The 17,795-nt window shown below is 38.0% G+C and overlaps 1 protein-coding gene across 2 annotated transcripts; it reads left to right on the forward strand.

Moving 5' to 3' along the window:
* The first annotated feature begins 460 nt into the window (after positions 1–460).
* LOC112750123 (uncharacterized) lies at positions 461–4,131 on the forward strand. Of its 2 annotated transcripts, none has more exons than XM_025798682.3 (6): positions 461–863; positions 1,165–1,230; positions 1,999–2,089; positions 2,194–2,298; positions 2,406–2,807; positions 3,913–4,131. In XM_025798682.3, exons 2-6 carry the CDS (start codon positions 1,217–1,219, stop codon positions 4,003–4,005), a joined length of 705 nt encoding a protein of 234 aa, XP_025654467.1. In that variant the 5' UTR covers positions 461–863; positions 1,165–1,216; the 3' UTR covers positions 4,006–4,131. The 2 variants fall into 2 exon arrangements, with proteins under 2 accessions (XP_025654467.1, XP_025654468.1); XM_025798683.3 differs by having other exon boundaries at positions 492–863; positions 3,917–4,131.
* Positions 4,132–17,795: the final 13,664 nt, after the last annotated feature.

Here is a 17,795-nt window from a genome sequence, read left to right on the forward strand (position 1 = left end):
GGGTCTATGGTCACAGTTTTAATCATTTGAGTTCTAATTAATTAAGATTTTTATGTATTTTTTATTATTTTAAAAATTTTTTCTTTTTAAAATTTAAAAATTTTAATAATTAAAAACTAATAATAATTTTATACGATTTACTTTAAATATTAAAATTTTAAATCTAATTTTATAAATAAAAAATTAGGTTGAATACTGTTAATAATTTTAAATTAAAAAAGCATTTAAAACTTAATAATATAAAAAATGATTTAATAACTTAATAACGGATGAAAAACTAGCCCAGTGACTAATTATATATAATGCCAAATTTGTTTTAATTATAGTTTAAGTTTTAGCCATGGTATAGTATAAGATAATTGGAATAATATAAAAATTAATTTTGTACACTAAAAATTTAACCATTAAATCGATTATTAAATTTTGTGCTTTAATTAGGGAAAAAATGATGCCGTCTCTTGTTTATTTGAAAAAAAAATTTGAAATACAGTAGCCCAATTCGTAACACTGAAGGAAATTGAAGGAAATTGAACCCCCCCTCTTTCTTCCCCCAATTCGTAACACTATGAGAGTGAGACCTCTGAAGGAAATTGAAACTGCAAAACCCTAGCCCCTTATTGTTGCCGCCGTCCCAAGCTTTTGAGCGCCGCCGCCGTCCCAAGCTCCTCAACGCCGACGCCGTCCCCAGGTCTTCAGTGTCGTCGCTTCTTCCTCTTCCTTGTCTTGGAAAACCCAGAAAGCTTAGCACGTCTTCTTCATCTTCGTTGGCTTCTCTGTTCGTGGCTTGGAGTAGCACGCCATCGGGTCGCCGCTTGCCGTCGTCTCGCCTATCTCGTTGTCTCGCTGGTTGCCATCCGTCGAAGGTTAGTGGCCTCCGCTTCTTCTTTTGAAGTTCTGAAATTGTTGTTCAATCATGGCGGTTCCCTTTTTCTTGTAATCTTCTGTAGTTGCCTGTTGCTGATGGATCTGTCTTATATTTGCGGGTTGGTGATGGCTGTCATTTTTTTTCCCAAATTTATGGATGGCTGGCTTTGTTTCAAATCTTTGTAAAATAACTCATGATTTGCTTTGTTTCAAATATTTATATAATTGTTTCCAAATGTAAATGAATCAAGAGGGCTTTGTTAATTTGTCAATAAATAACTCATTATAAAACTATTGTAGGTATGATGCAGTTTGAGACCTGTGATGCAGTTTCTCTGGACCAATATCACTGATGATCAATCATAGGTATGATGATGAAAATAACATTATATTAGAGGCTATTGTCACGCCCCGTATACTTATTGTTACACTTATGTCACTTAATTAATTTTTTTAAAAATATTCTTTTATTGAATTACACAACTTCACAAACATTTTTTTTCAAGTTTCTATTTGTCATCATTTTTGTTTACTATATATATGTGGTTGTAGAATAAAAAAAATAATCAAAAGGTGCTCACTAGATATTAGTAGAAGCCAATATTCCTCCACCTTGTGCATTTTTGAATGATACTGTCATATCTATTGGTCCTGCTGAATGGACATAGAACATAATTTTGTACTTCTTTCCTTGCTCAATGTTCTGAAATAATTATTAATATTTTGTTATCAGCATCTTCTTCCAACTCTTTTGTTTTAAATTTACTGATTTAGTCTGAATTTTTTGTTCAAATTTACTGATGGCTCTGTTTTGTAATTACTAGTTGCTGATAGCTCTTAATTTTTTTATTCAAATTTACTGATGGGTTTGTTTTGTAATTGCTGGTTTTCCTGGGTGAAGATTTAGTGTTTTGGAATGTTTTATAATGGCACAAAAGTATAAAGACAAATGTTATTCAGAGAGATGATGAAAAATCATCCAATGACTGTACCTGAACTGCATTTTAGAAAATTAGTTCAATTTTGTAGTCTTGATATCATCAAAGTATGTTATTTTCACAACTTTCTTGGCTTTATTAATGGTATCGTGTATTTAACTAACTTTATGTATTTTTACATTGCAATAATATATAGGTTATTTCTGACAAAAATCGTGAAAATAGATCCAAACAAAAATGGAATCATCGAATGGATCCAATTAGTTTTGAATTTACGCGCTAAACTGGTATTATATTTGTGCTTTGCATTTAAGTATCTTTGCATCTTTCATGTCATCTGTGTTGACTTCATCTGTGTTGACTTCGAATAATCTTGGTGGTTTCTTTGTAGCGTGCAAAAAAAGAGGACAATGAAGATCCATCACAGTCTGAGATGTTTGTTGTAACTCGTACTAACAAGAAAGGAGAGACTGATTTGGGAACACAAGAGACGATTGTGAGTTGTTTAGTTTCGTAGAAATGTACACTAAAAGAAATGTGTAAATCATTTTTTTTAAGCATATGCGCACATGAACTTATTTCAATTTTACTTGTGTGTAATAGGATCATCTTCAAAATTGGAAGCAAGCTGGATACAGTGATGATGAAGCACTTCAAACGGTTTTTGGAAAGGAGAGACATGGTAGAGTTCGTTTCTATGGTCGATCAGTCACAAAATCCTCTATTAAAAAGGATAAGCAAATCCGACAAATGCAACAACAACATACTGAAGTGGTTTCAACTATCGAGAAAAATCAAAATAACTTAACTTCCAAGTTGGATGGTTTAACGAGCTTGGTCAAAATGTTGTTGCAACAAGTTAATCCTGGTATGAGTGCGGAACAAGTGCAAGTAATGATAGAAGCTGCCCAACAATCTCCGCCTGATGCAAGTAGTACACCAAATGATGCGAGGCGAAGCATTTCTCCTTCACTGGGATCGAACCATGTGTCAAAAAATATGGAAGTAAGTACTATCAAAATTAGTAGTTAAATTAATAGTGGCTGATTGCTGTTGATGTTAATTTTATTGTTGATTTTATTGGCCTTAAGCGAATTTACAATAGAATCTAGTTTATTATCAAATTAAAAATTTCAACCACTATATAAAATAATTGCACTATTTTATCAAATTAAAAAGATTTTACATGGTCATCAAATTGGACATTTGGCTAATTGGCTCCATGAGTACATATTGAATAAAAGAGTAAGAAACTAATTACGAACTAAGATGCATAACCTACCATTGTTTCCTTTCAGAAGGTATAGAAAAATAGATAAAGCAATAATAATACATGAAGGTGAAGGGGTAGCAATCATCATTGACTCAGTACTCAGTAATATATAGCGTAAATAACAAACAACATGGGAGGAGGGAACAAAGAAAACAAAAGCGAAAGCGTTGTATCCATGGAGATGAACAAGCTCCCCTAAAATCCCGCTTCGAACTTAATTAATGCACCCTATAACGTTTGGACAAATATTATTCGAAATTCTTTGCATCACATGAAGATTAATTCAAGAGAAAAATAATAAAAGAAAGAAGAATACAATACAAATATTTTTTCTTTTTCTATTATTATTATTATTATTATTATTATTATTATTATTATTATTATTATTATTATTATTATTATTATTATTATTATTATTATTATTATTTTAAATTTGACTTTGTCTATTGATTTCATACTCAATCTGGTTTTTCTGTTTCACTGGTGTTGATTACTTGATTTGTTTGATGGGTTGGAAGCTAATAATAGTATTTCGGTATTACCTTATTTTTTAAGCTTCTATTTTGGTTGTGGTTGTTTCTTTGTGCTGAATTTTTTTGAGTTTTAAGAGACTTCAATAGGGGAGTTAAAGTTCCACTCAAAGATAGATGAAAAATATATAAACATTACCAAATGCTCCTTGTTATAAACCTTAGCAAATGCTCCTTGTTATTTAGTGGTTAAAATTTTCATGTTGATTGATTTATTTAACTTGTGCTCTATTCATTACTCAAATGTACTGCATGCATCATCAAAAACATTTTTGTTCTGTTCTAACTTCTTTATTTCTTTTGCTAGCAAGAGGACATGTGTGAAGAAAATATGTTCTATACAAATATAAGATGGGATGGGTCTTATAATGATTTTGGTTATCTAAATGTATTATTTTGATGTGTTCTTTACATTTTGATAAGAGACTTTATCCGATATTACATGTAATGGATAAATTACACCCTATTTTGATTAATGTTGTAATGGATATCTAGTTTTTAATGAAACTTTTATGATTTATATTTATTGAATTTCTCATTCTTAGATTTATTTTGTGATTATCATCATTTTGGGATGTGATTATGCTCTAAAAAAATTCATAAAATAAAACAGGCTATGGTCACAGTAAAAACTGTGACTATAGATAAGTTATGGCCACGGTGAAAACTATGACCATAGATAAGGCTATGGTCACGACAAAAAACCGTGACCATAGATAAGGCTATGGTTACGGTTTTAAGGAGGGGGTGACCATAGATAAGCTATGGCCACGGTGAAAGCTGTGACTATAGATAAGGCTATGGTTACGTTTTTAAGGTTGGGTGACCATAGAGGCTATGGTCGTGGTGAAAAACCATGACCAAAGATAAGGCTATGGTCACGGTTTAAGGAGGGGTGACTATAGGGGCTATGGTCACGGTTTTTGAGAGGGGTGATGGTGCACGAATTGTGAGTCACACTTTTCACAACTCGTACCACTGACCAGCAAGTGCACTGGGTCGTCCAAGTAATACCTCACGTGAGTAAGGGTCGAATCCCACGGAGATTGTTGGTTTGAAGTAATCTATGGTTATCTTGTAAATCTTAGTCAGGAAGTCAATTATGTTTATCAGTTGAATTGCAAATAAACAAGAGAGCATGGATTAAAGGTTACTTGCTATGCAGTAATGGAGAATATGTTAGAGTTTTGGAGATGCTTTGTCTTCTGAATCTCTGCTTTCCTCTGTCTTCTTGTTCACGCACGCACGTCCTCCTATGGCAAGCTGTGTGTTGGTGGATCACCGTTGTCAATGGCTACCTTCCATCCTTCCAGTGAAAACTACGCTCACGCGCTCTGTCACAGCACGGCTAATCACCGGTTGGTTCTCGATCCAGTTGGAATAGAATCCCTTAATTCCTTTGCGTTTATCACTAACGCCCAGCCTTCAGGAGTTTGAAGCTCGTCACAGTCATTCAATCCTTGAATCCTACTCGAAATACCACAGACAAGGTTTAGACTTTCTGGATTCTCATGAATGCCGCCATCAATTCTAGCTTATACCACGAAGATTCTGATTAAGAGATCTAAGAGATACTCATTCAATCTGATATAGAACGGAGGTGGTTGTCAGGCACACGTTCATGGGTTGAGAATGGTGATGAGTGTCATAGATCATCACCTTCATCACAGTTAAGCGCGAATGAACATCTTAGATAGGAACAAGCGTGTTTGAATAGAAAACAGGAATACTTGCATTAATTCATCGAGACACAGCAGAGCTCCTCACCCCCAACAATGGAGTTTAGAGACTCATGCCGTCAAAGAGTACAAAGTTCAGATCTAAAATGTCATGAGATGCAAAATAAGTCTCTAAAAGTTGTTTAAATACTAAACTAGTAGCCTAGGTTTACAAAAAATGAGTAAACTATGATGGATGATGCAGAGATCCACTTCTGGGGCCTACTTGGTGTGTGCTGGGCTGAGATTTAAGCAATTCACGTGCAGAGGCCATTTGTGGAGTTGAACGCCAGTTTTTGTGCCAGTTTGGGCGTTCAACTCCAGCTTTTGATCCTTTTCTGGCGCTGGACGCCAGAATTGGGCAGAGAACTGGCGTTGAACGCCAGTTTACGTCGTCTATCCTTGTGCAAAGTATGGACTATTATATATTTCTGGAAAGCCCTGGATGTCTACTTTCCAACGCAATTGGAAGCATGCCATTTCAAGTTCTGTAGCTCCAGAAAATCCACTTTGAGTGCAGGGAGGTCAGAATCCAACAGCATCAGCAGTCCTTTTTCAGCCTGAATTAGATTTTTGCTCAGCTCCTTCAATTTCAGCCAGAAAAATACCTAAAATTACAGAAAAACACACAACTCATAGTAAAGTCCATAAATATGAATTTTTCCTAAAAACTAATGAAAATAGACTAAAAACTAACTAAAACATACTCAAAACTACATGAAATTAACCCCAAAAAGCGTATAAAATATCCGCTCATCACAACACCAAACTTAAATTGTTGCTTGTCCTCAAGCAACTAGACAAATAAAATAGAAGACTAATAGGTTGAGAAGCAATAATATCTCAGAGTTTTTGATTGAAGCTCAGATTCTAATTAGATGAGCGGGACTAGTAGCCTTTTGCTTCTGAACAGTTTTGGCATCTCACTTTATCCATTGAAGCTCGGAGTGATTGGCATCTATAGGAACTTAGAATTCAGAGAGTGTTATTGATTCTCTTAGTTCAGTGTGATGATTCTTGAACACATCTTCTTTATGAGTCTTGGCCGTGGCCCTAAGAACTTTGTTTTCCAGTATTACCACCGGATACATAAATGCCACAGACACATAATTGGGTGAACCTTTTAGATTGTGACTCAGCTTTGCTGAAGCCCCCAATTAGAGGTGTCCAGAGTTCTTAAGCACACTCTTCTTTTTGCCTTGGACCTTGACTTTAACCGCTCAGTCTCAAGTTTTCACTTGAGACCTTCACGCCACAAGCACATGGTTAGGGACAGCTTGGTTTAGCCGCTTAGACCAGGATTTTATCCTTTTAGGCCCTCCTATCCACTGATGCTCAAAGCCTTGGGATCCTTTTTATTTGCCCTTGCCTTTTGGTTTTAAGGGTTATTGGCTTTTTCTACTTGCTTTTTCTCTCTTTTTTTTTGTTGCAAGCTTTGTTCTTTGTTGCTTTTTCTTGCTTCAAAAATCATTTTTATGATTTTTCAGATTATCAATAACATGTCTCATGTTCATCATTCTTTCAAGAGCCAACATATTTAACAGGCTTAAACAACAAATTCAAAAGACATATGCACTGTTCAAGCATTCATTCAGAAGACAGAAAGCATTGCCACCACATTTAACTAATTAGAATTTCTCTTATTAAAACTCAAAATTTTATTGCCTCTTATTCAAAAGATCTACTACTTTATTCATGTTTGCTGATGATGAGAAAAATAAACTATAGCTTAATTGGAGATAAAATCAAAATAGATACTGATTACTACTATATGACTCCTAAGGTAAACTTCTATAAGGACACTGTCACAGAGTTAAGGCAGAAATTGGAAATTAATAACCTTTATTCTGGGGGAACGGGGGTTCCTCTGATCCTTGGGGTGCTTGGTCCTGCAAGAGAAGACTTTTGGCGCTTCAATTCCCTTAAGTCACGCCCTTGCTCCTCTTGTTCTTTAAACATATAGGTCAGCATTTGACTGTGTTCCTTATGTTCTTTTATTATTTGCTCCATAGCTTCCCATATCTTAGTAACAGACGTCTCAAGATACTCCCAGTATTCAGCTTGAGGGATCTCTGGGAGGAATTCCTGTGCTCTCTTCTTGATGGGATCATCATGTGCTTGTTGTTTTTCCATTGATGCTTTGGTGATTGGCTTCTCAATTGAGATATACTCAGTTATTCCCATCCTTACTCCAGCGTCCTTGCAGAGTAGAGAGATCACGCTTGGATAAGCCAACCTGGCCTCTTTAGAATTTTTGTTAGCAATTTTGTAGAGTTCAGCTGAAATCAGCTGATGAACCTCCACTTCCTTTCCCACATGATGCAATGGATCATCACTGCTCTTTTAACTGTGACCTCAGAACGGTTGCTAGTAGGCAACAGAGAATGCCCAATGAAGTCTAGCCATCCTCTGGCGACTGGTTTGAGATCCTCTCTCTTGAGTTGATTTGGGACACCCTTTGTGTTGGTGGTCCACCTGGCTCCAGGGATACATATGTCCTCTAGAATCTTATCCAGGTCAATGTCTGCTCTCATCATCCTCTTGTTGAAGGAGTCTGGATCATCCTTTAGCTGAGGTAGCTTTAAGATCTCCCTGATTCTGTCAGGGTGGGTATGAACAATCTTTCCTCTGACCACGGTCCGATAGTCATAGAAGGCAGTTCCAGATAATTTCTGCTTGTCAGTTTGCCACATATTAGCATAGAACTCCTGGACCATGTTCCTTCCCACTTTCGTTTCAGGATTAGCTAGGACTTCCCAGTTCCTGATTCAAATTTGCTCCTGAATCTCCGGATATTCATCTTCTTTCAGATCGAATCTAACTTCCGGGATCACTGATCTCAGACCCATTATTTTAAGATAATGGTCTGAATGTTCTTTAGATAAGAACTTCCCTTGATTCCAAAGTGGTTTTGGAACGCTCTCTTTCTTGCCTCTTGGAGTGAGTTGTTTTCCTTTAGGAGCCATGATCTTAGTGATCTCGGATAAACACACCAAACTTAGAGGTTTGCTTGTCCTCAAGCAAAAGAAAAGAAAGGAGAGGGATAGAAGGAGAGCTAGGTGCAATTGTTGATGGAGGAGGAGGGAGGCCAAACCCAAATTTAAAGGGATGGGTGGGTGGGTTTTCGAAAAATTGGAAAAGATAAGATAAAAAGATTGAGTTGAAAAAGATAAGATAGAAGATATAGTTTAATTTTGAAGAGATATGATAGATTTTTGAAAAAGATAAATCTGAATTTTGAAAAAGATAATATGGAGATTTGAAAAAGATATGGATTAGTTGAAAAAAATTTTAGAGTGAAAAAGATAGATTTGTTTTCAGAAAAGATTTGAAAAGAGTTGGATTGAATTTGGAAAGAGGGATTTTTAGAAATTAAGGATTTTAGAAATCAGGGTTCTTAACATGTTCATGTAAAAATCATGCATTGAAACATAAAATTTGAAATTAGAATGGAAATACGTGTGAAAAAATGAATTTGGCTCCTCCTTGCTATCCTGGCGTTTGAACGCCCAAACACTGCCTGTTTTGGGCGTTCAGCGCCCAAATGCTGCTCTCCTGGGCGTTCAACGCCCAGCTGCTGCCATTACTGGCGTTCAACGCCCAGTGGGTGCCCATTTCTGGCGTTGAACGCCCAGATTGCTACCATTACTGGCGTTCAGCGCCCAGTGGATGCCCATTTTGGGCGTTGAACGCCCAAAATGCGCTTTTACTGGCGTTTTCTTGCCAGTGAGCTCTTTTTCTCTGTTTTGTGTGCCGAGGTCTTCTGTAAATGATTCCTCACCTTAGTGTCAGTGAACTTTATATAAACAAATAAAAATAAAAATAAAAAATAGGGCAAAATACTTAGAGGATTGTTGCCCCATGGCTGGGTTGCCTCCCAGCAAGCGCTTCTTTATTGTCTTTAGCTGGACCTTGCTGAGCTTTTAATCTAGCTTCAGCCTTGAGCATTCTTGCTCAATGTTGCCTTCAAGATAATGCTTGATTCTCTGTCCATTGACAATGAACTTCTTATCAGAATCAATATCTTGAAGCTCCACATAACCATATGGTGATACACTTGTAATCACGTATGGTCCCCTCCACCGGGATTTCAGTTTCCCGGGGAATAGCCTGAGTCTAGAGTTAAACAACAGAACCTTCTGTCTTGGTTCAAAGATTCTAGATGACAGCTTTCTGTCATGCCATTTTTTTATTTTTCTTTATAAAGCTTGGCATTTTCGAAAGCTGTGAATCTAAATTACTCTAGCTCATTTAGCTGGAGCAATCATTTTTCTCCTGCTAATTTGGCATCAAAGTTTAGGAATATGGTTGCCCAGTAGGCCTTATGTTCCAGTTCCATGGGCAGGTGACATGCCTTACCATACACGAGTTGGTATGGAGAGGTCCCTATAGGGGTCTTGAATGCTGTCCTGTAAGCCCACAGAGCATCATCCAAGCTCCGTGCCCAATCCTTTCTACGGGTATTTACTGTCCGTTCCAGGATTCTCTTTAATTCTCTGTTAGAGACTTCAGCTTGCCCATTAGTTTGTGGATGATATGGAGTGGCCACCTTGTGGCGAATTCCATACCGAACCATGGCAGAGTAGAGCTGTTTATTGCAGAAGTGAGTGCCCCCATCACTGATTAGTACTCTAGGGACACCAAATCTGCTAAAGATATGTTTCTGGAGGAATTTCAGCACAGTCTTAGTATCATTGGTGGGTGTGGCAATGGCCTCAACCCGTTTTGATACATAATCAACTGCCACCAGAATATAAGTGTTTGAGTATGATGGTGGGAAAGGTCCCATGAAGTCAATTCCCCATACGTCAAACAACTCAATCTCCAAGATTCCTTGTTGAGGCATGGCGTAACCATGAGGCAGATTGCCAGCTCTTTGGCAACTGTCACAGTTGCGTACAAACTCTCAGGAATCTTTATAGAGTGTGGGCCAATAGAAGCCACATTGGAGGACCTTGGTGGCTGTTCGCTCACCTCCGAAATGGCCTCCATATTGAGATCCATGGCAATGCTAAAGGATCCTCTGTGCTTCTTCTCTAGGCATGCACCTACGGATTATTCCGTCTGCACATCTCTTAAAGAGATAAGGTTCATCCCACAAGTAATACTTTGCATCAGTAATTAATTTCTTCTTTTGTATCCTGTTGTACTCCTTGGGTATGAACCTTGCAGCTTTATAGTTTGCAATATCGGCAAACCATGGTGCTTTCTGAATGGCAAATAGATGCTCATCAGGAAACGTCTCAGAGATCTCAAGAAAGGGGAGGGACGTCCCTTCCACTGGCTCTATCCGGGACAGATGATCAGCCACTTGGTTCTCTGTCCCTTTTCTGTCTCTTATTTCTATATCAAACTCTTGCAGAAGCAACACCCATCTGATGAGCCTGGGTTTTGAATCCTGCTTTGTGAGTAGATATTTAAGAGCAGCATGATCAGTATACACAATCACTTTTGATCCTACTAAGTATGATCTGAACTTGTCAATGGCGTAAACCACTGCAAGTAATTCTTTTTCTGTGGTTGTGTAATTTTTCTGGGCATCATTTAAAACATGACTAGCATAATAAATGACATGCAGAAGCTTGTCATGCCTCTGTCCCAATACTGCACCAATGGCGTGATCACTGGCATCACACATTAGCTCAAATGGTAACGTCCAGTCTGGTGCAGAAATGACTGGTGTTGTGACCAGCTTAGCTTTCAGCATTTCAAACGCCTGCAGGCACTCTGTGTCAAACACAAATGGCATGTCAGCAGCTAGCAGATTACTTAGAGGTTTTGCGATTTTTGAAAAATCCTTTATAAACCTCCTATAGAATCCTGCATGCCCCAAAAAGCTTCTGATTGCCTTAACATTGGCAGGTGGTGGTAATTTTTCAATTACCTCTATTTTTGCTTGATCTACCTCTATTCCCTTGTTTGAGATTTTATGCCCAAGGACAATCCCCTCAGTCACCATGAAGTGACATTTTTCCCAGTTTAAAACTAGGTTGGTCTCTTGGCATCTTTTCATAACAAGTTTCAGGTGATCAAGACAGGAGCTGAATGAGTCTCCATATACTGAGAAGTCATCCATGAAGACTTCCAGAAATTTTTCCACCATATCAGAGAAAATAGAGAGCATGCATCTCTGGAAGGTTGCAGGCGCATTACATAGCCCAAATGGCATCCTTCTATAAGCAAACACTCTGGATGGACATGTGAATGTTGTTTTCTCTTGATCCTGGGGATCTACTGCAATCTGGTTATAGCCTGAGTAGCCATCCAAAAAGCAGTAATAATCATGACCTGCTAGTCTTTCTAGCATCTGGTCTATGAATGGTAAAGGAAAATGATCATTTCTGGTGGCTGTATTGAGCCTTCTATAGTCAATACACATGCGCCACCCTGTAACTGTTCTTGTAGGAATCAGTTCATTTTTTTCATTATGAATCACTGTCATGCCTCCCTTTTTTGGGACGACTTGGACAAGGCTCACCCAGGGGCTATCAGAAATAGGATAAATAATCCCAGCCTCTAGTAATTTGGTGACCTCTTTCTGCACCACTTCTTTCATAGCTGGATTTAGCCGCCTTTGTGGTTGAACCACTGGTTTAGCATTATCCTCCAATAAGATTTTGTGCATGCATCTAGCTGGGCTTATGCCCTTGAGGTCACCTATGGACCACCCAAGAGCTGTCTTGTGTGTCCTTAGCACTTGGATAAGTGCTTCCTCTTCCTGTGAATTTAAAGCAGAGCTTATGATCACTGGAAAAGTGTCACCTTCTCCTAGAAATGCATATTTCAAGGATGGTGGTAATGGCTTGAGCTCGGGTTTAGGAGGTTTTTCCTCTTTCAGAAGAAATTTCAGAGGCTCTTTCATGTCCTCTGAATCCTCCAAATCAGGCTGAACATCTTTAAAGATGTCTTCCAACTCTGATTCGAGACTCTCAGCCATGTTGATCTCTTCTACCAAGGAGTCAATAAGATCAACTTTCATGCATTCTGTTGATGTGTCTAGATGCTGCATGGCTTTAACAGCGTTCAACTTGAACTCATCATCATTGACTCTCAGGGTTATTTCCCCCTGTTGGACGTCAATAAGGGATCGTCCAGTTGCTAGGAAGGGTCTTCCTAGAATGAGAGTAGCACTCTTGTGCTCCTCCATTTCCAGCACAATAAAGTCAGTGGGAAAGGCGAATGGCCCAACCCTGACAATCATGTCTTCAATCACGCCTGATGGGTATTTAGTGGAGCCATCAGCAAGTTGAAGACATATCCGGGTTGATTTAACTTCTTCAGTTAAACCAAGCTTTCTGATGGTGGATGCAGGTATTAGGTTGATGCTTGCCCCAAGATCACATAAAGCTGTCTTGGTACAATTATCTTCCAATATGCATGGTATCAGAAAGATCCTGGGGCCTTTAAGCTTTTCAGGAAAGCTTTTCAGAATGACTGCACTGCATTCTTCAGTGAGGAGAACTCTTTCTGTTTCTCTCCAATCCTTCTTATGACTCAAGATCTCTTTCATGAACTTGGCATAAGAAGGTATTTGCTCAAGTGCCTCTGCAAATGGAATCTTTATTTCAAGAGTCCTGAGATAATCTGCAAAGCGAGCAAATTGCTTATCCTGCTCCTCTTTCCAGAGTTTTTGAGGATAAGGTATCTTGGCTTTATATTCTTCAACCTTAGTTGCTGCAGGTTTATTGCCTACAGAAGTGGTTGAAGAAGCCTTTTTAGAGGGGTTGTTATCAGCATTTGTGTGTGTCTGATCCCTCACTGGCAATTGAGTGCCAGAGTCAGAAGCTAGAGTGACGTTAGACGCCAGCTCCCTGTCTGTTCCTGGCATCTGAACGCTAGAAATGTGCCTATTTTGGGCGTTCAGCGCCGGATCCTGCCCATTTTGGGCGTTCAATGCCAGATTCTTGCCCATTTCTGGCGTTGAACGCCAATCCTGCCTTGTTTCTGGCGTTGAACGCCAGTTGTGGGCATGGTCTGGGCGTTCAGCGCCAGCCTTCCACCAATTTTCTGGCGTTTTAGCGCCAGAATTATTTTTCCCTGGGCTCTTACTGTTCTCAGGTGAATCTTTGGTGGGTTGCTCATTTCTTGACTTTTTGCTGCCTTGAGGTGAGATATTTAATGTCTTCCCACTTCTTAATTGAACTGCTTGGTATTCTTCTGTTATTTGCCTTGACAGCTGCTGCTTTGTTTGCTTAAACTGTTCTTCCATATGTATATTAGCCATCCTTGTCTCTTGTAGTCTATCTTTGAATTCGGCTAACTGCCTTGTTAGGAAGTCCAATTGCTGATTGAATTCAACAGCTTGTTCTACAGGACTGAGTTCAGCAGTTGCTGTTTTAACCTCTTCTTTCATGGAAGGGTCACTGCTTAGATACAGATGCTGATTCCTGGCAACTGTATCAATGAGCTCTTGAGCCTCTTCAATTGTCTTTCTCATGTGGATAGATCCACCAGCTGAGTAATCTAGAGACATCTGAGCTCCTTCTGTAAGCCCATAGTAGAAGATGTCTAACTGAACCCACTCTGAGAACATTTCAGAGGGGCATTTTCGTAGCATCTCTCTGTATCTCTCCCAGGCATCATAAAGAGATTCATTATCTCCTTGCTTGAAGCCTTGGATGTCCAGCCTTAGCTGTGTCATCCTTTTTGGAGGGAAATATTGATTCAGGAATTTTTCTGTCAGCTGTTTCCATGTCTTTATGCTTGCCTTAGGTTGGTTATTTAACCACCTCTTAGCTTGATCTTTTACAGCAAATGGAAACAGTAATAGTCTGTAGACATCCTGATCTATTTCTTTATCATGTACTGTGTCAGCAATTTGTAAAAATTGTGCCAGAAACTCTGTAGGTTCTTCCTGTGGAAGACCGGAATACTGGCAGCTTTGCTGCACCACGATAATGAGCTGAGGATTCAACTCAAAGCTACTGACTCCAATGGAGGGTATGCAGATACTACTCCCATATGAAGCAGTAGAGGGGTTAGAATATGACCCCAGAGTCCTCTTGGACTGTTCATTTCCGCTTAGGTCCATGATGGAGAAAGGGAGATGATGTAAAATAGAAAAAAATATTTTTATTTATTTATTTATTAATTTATTTCGAAAATAAAATAAATCAAAATAAAATAAATAAAAATGAGTAAAAGATTTTCGAAAAAGTGAGGAGAGAGAAAGTGGTTAGGAGATTTTGAAAAAGGTTTTAAATTTTGAAATAAAAATCTGAATTTTTAAAGGAGAGAGAAAAAAAACAATAAGATAACACAGGATTTAAAATTTTTAGATCTGAGGTTCCTTATTTTCGAAAATTTTGGGGGGGGGGAGGGGGGAAACACCAAGGAACACCAAACTTAAAAATTTTAAGATCAAGACACAAGGAAAACTTAAGAACACTTTGAAGATTCACAAGAACACGAGAACACAAAGGAAGAACACCAAACTTAAAATTTTTAGAAAACCAAAATAAATTTTCGAAAAACACAGAAAAATCAACAAGAAAACACCAAACTTAAAGTTTGGCACAGGATTTAATAGAAAAATTATTATTATTTTTTTTTTTGAAAAATATTTTAAAAAGGAAATAAGGATTCTAAGATTCTAACACAACAATAATAAGAGACTCTAAACAAAAAAAGAAAAATTTTCCTAATCTAAGCAACAAAATAAACCGTCAGTTGTTCAAACACGAACAATCCCCGGCAACGGCGCCAAAAACTTGGTGCACGAATTGTGAGTCACACTTTTCACAACTCGTACCACTGACCAGCAAGTGCACTGGGTCGTCCAAGTAATACCTCACGTGAGTAAGGGTCGAATCCCACGGAGATTGTTGGTTTGAAGCAATCTATGATTATCTTGTAAATCTTAGTCAGGAAGTCAATTATGTTTATCAGTTGAATTGCAAATAAACAAGAGAGCATGGATTAAAGGTTACTTGTTATGCAGTAATGGAGAATATGTCGGAGTTTTGGAGATGCTTTGTCTTCTAAATCTCTACTTTCCTCTGTCTTCTTGCTCACGCACGCACGTCCTCCTATGGCAAGCTGTGTGTTGGTGGATCACCGTTGTCAATGGCTACCTTCCATCCTTCCAGTGAAAACTACGCTCACGCGCTTTGTCACAGCACGGCTAATCACCGGTTGGTTCTCGATCCGGTTGGAATAGAATCTCTTGATTCCTTTGCGTTTATCACTAACGCCCAGCCTTCAGGAGTTTGAAGCTCGTCACAGTCATTCAATCCTTGAATCCTACTCGGAATACCACAGACAAGGTTTAGACTTTCCGGATTCTCATGAATGCCGCCATCAATTCTAGCTTATACCACGAAGATTCTGATTAAGAGATCTAAGAGATACTCATTCAATCTGATATAGAACGGAGGTGGTTATCAGGCACACGTTCATGGGTTGAGAATGGTGATGAATGTCACAGATCATCACCTTCATCACAGTTAAGCGCGAATGAACATCTTAGATAGGAACAAGCGTGTTTGAATAGAAAACAGGAATACTTGCATTAATTCATCGAGACACAGCAGAGCTCCTCACCCCCAATAATGGAGTTTAGAGACTCATGCCGTCAAAGAGTACAAAGTTCAGATCTAAAATGTCATGAGATGCAAAATAAGTCTCTAAAAGTTGTTTAAATACTAAACTAGTAGCCTAGGTTTACAAAAAATGAGTAAACTATGATGGATGATGCAGAGATCCACTTCTGAGGCCCACTTGGTGTGTGTTGGGCTGAGATTTAAGCAATTCACGTGCAGAGGCCATTTGTGGAGTTGAACGCCAGTTTTTGTGCCAGTTTGGGCGTTCAACTCCAGCTTTTGATCCTTTTCTGGCGCTGGACGCCAGAATTGGGCAAAGAACTGGCGTTGAACGCCAGTTTACGTCGTCTATACTTGTGCAAAGTATGGACTATTATATATTTCTGGAAAGCCCTAGATGTCTACTTTCCAACGCAATTGGAAGCATGCCATTTCGAGTTTTGTAGCTCCAGAAAATCCACTTTGAGTGCAGGGAGGTCAGAATCCAACAGCATCAGCAGTCCTTTTTCAGCCTGAATCAGATTTTTGCTCAGCTCCTTCAATTTCAGCCAGAAAAATACCTGAAATTACAGAAAAACACAAAACTCATAGTAAAGTCCAGAAATATGAATTTTTTCTAAAAACTAATGAAAATAGACTAAAAACTAACTAAAACATACTCAAAACTACATGAAATTAACCCCAAAAAGCGTATAAAATATCCGCTCATCAGGTGACCATAGAGGTTATTGACCGTGACAATAGATAAAGCTATGGTCACGGTTTTAGGTGGGGTGACCATAGAGGCTATGGTCACAGCCAAAACTGTGACCATAAATAAGGCTATGGTCACAGTTTTTGGGAGGGGTGACCTTAGAGGTTATCCGTGACCATAGATATGGCTATGGTCACGGTTTTCGGGAGGGTGACCATAGATAAGGCTATAGTCACGATTTTTACACGTGACCATAGATTAACCTATGGTCACGGTAAAAAAACGTGGCCTAAAGTGCCAGAATTTGAACACTAAAACCGTGAACATAGAAACCGTGACCATAGATAAAAAAAACCGTGACCATAGGTCTATGGCCACGAGAAAATAGGCCACGGTGAAAAAACGGTGACTATAGGTCAAAAACCGTGACCATAGACCTATGGTCACTCTTTTCACTAGCTATGATCACGGTTTTTCACCGTGACTATAGACCCTTTTTTTGTAGTGACTAGACATGAGACAAAAGCAGAAATATCTCCTGAAGTTTCTTTAAAAAGGGCAAAAATTAATATACAGCAAAATGGGGCTAAGATTCAACCCCCCTTCTCTTAGTCACTGATTACCATCAATGTTGAACCAGTATGACTTTCCATATAATACTTAACCCTAATCAAAATCCAAGTACTAACTATGTTGCTCCCTAATCATTTTACTAGTTGCCATTTATCTTTGCCTTTAAAGCTTTACCGACTTTTTCTTCGATTTTTATCTTTTCTTCAACATTTTAATTTTTTTTATCTTTGCCTCACTAATATGTTATTACCACTCCCTAAGTGTTTTATGAAGGTAATTATGAGATTCTGAGCTCAAAGTTGTCTTCCTAAGACTTTTACGAAAAATCGCCTTTTTGCCATTACTTTAATACTTTTAATAAAATAATATTATTAATAGAATAATATTATTTAATATTTTATTATTATTTATTTTTAATTAATATTTTATTATAAAATTTCGAAATTTATATTTTAATAAAAAATATTTTATGAAAATTATATTTTGATATTTATACTTTAACCCCCTAAACTTTTAATATTTATATTTTCCACCCCAAAACACAAAAATATTTGCAAATCAGCCCCTCCCAAGATTAAACCCAGTATTCTTCATGTTCTTGAGGAAACTCAAAGTGTTTTTCATGTTTTTCATAAATTCTTCAGATTCTTTCTCTGATTTTTAC

This window comes from Arachis hypogaea, chromosome 15 (genome assembly GCF_003086295.3).
Source record: "Arachis hypogaea cultivar Tifrunner chromosome 15, arahy.Tifrunner.gnm2.J5K5, whole genome shotgun sequence".
Classification (NCBI taxonomy): Eukaryota; Viridiplantae; Streptophyta; class Magnoliopsida; order Fabales; family Fabaceae; genus Arachis; species Arachis hypogaea.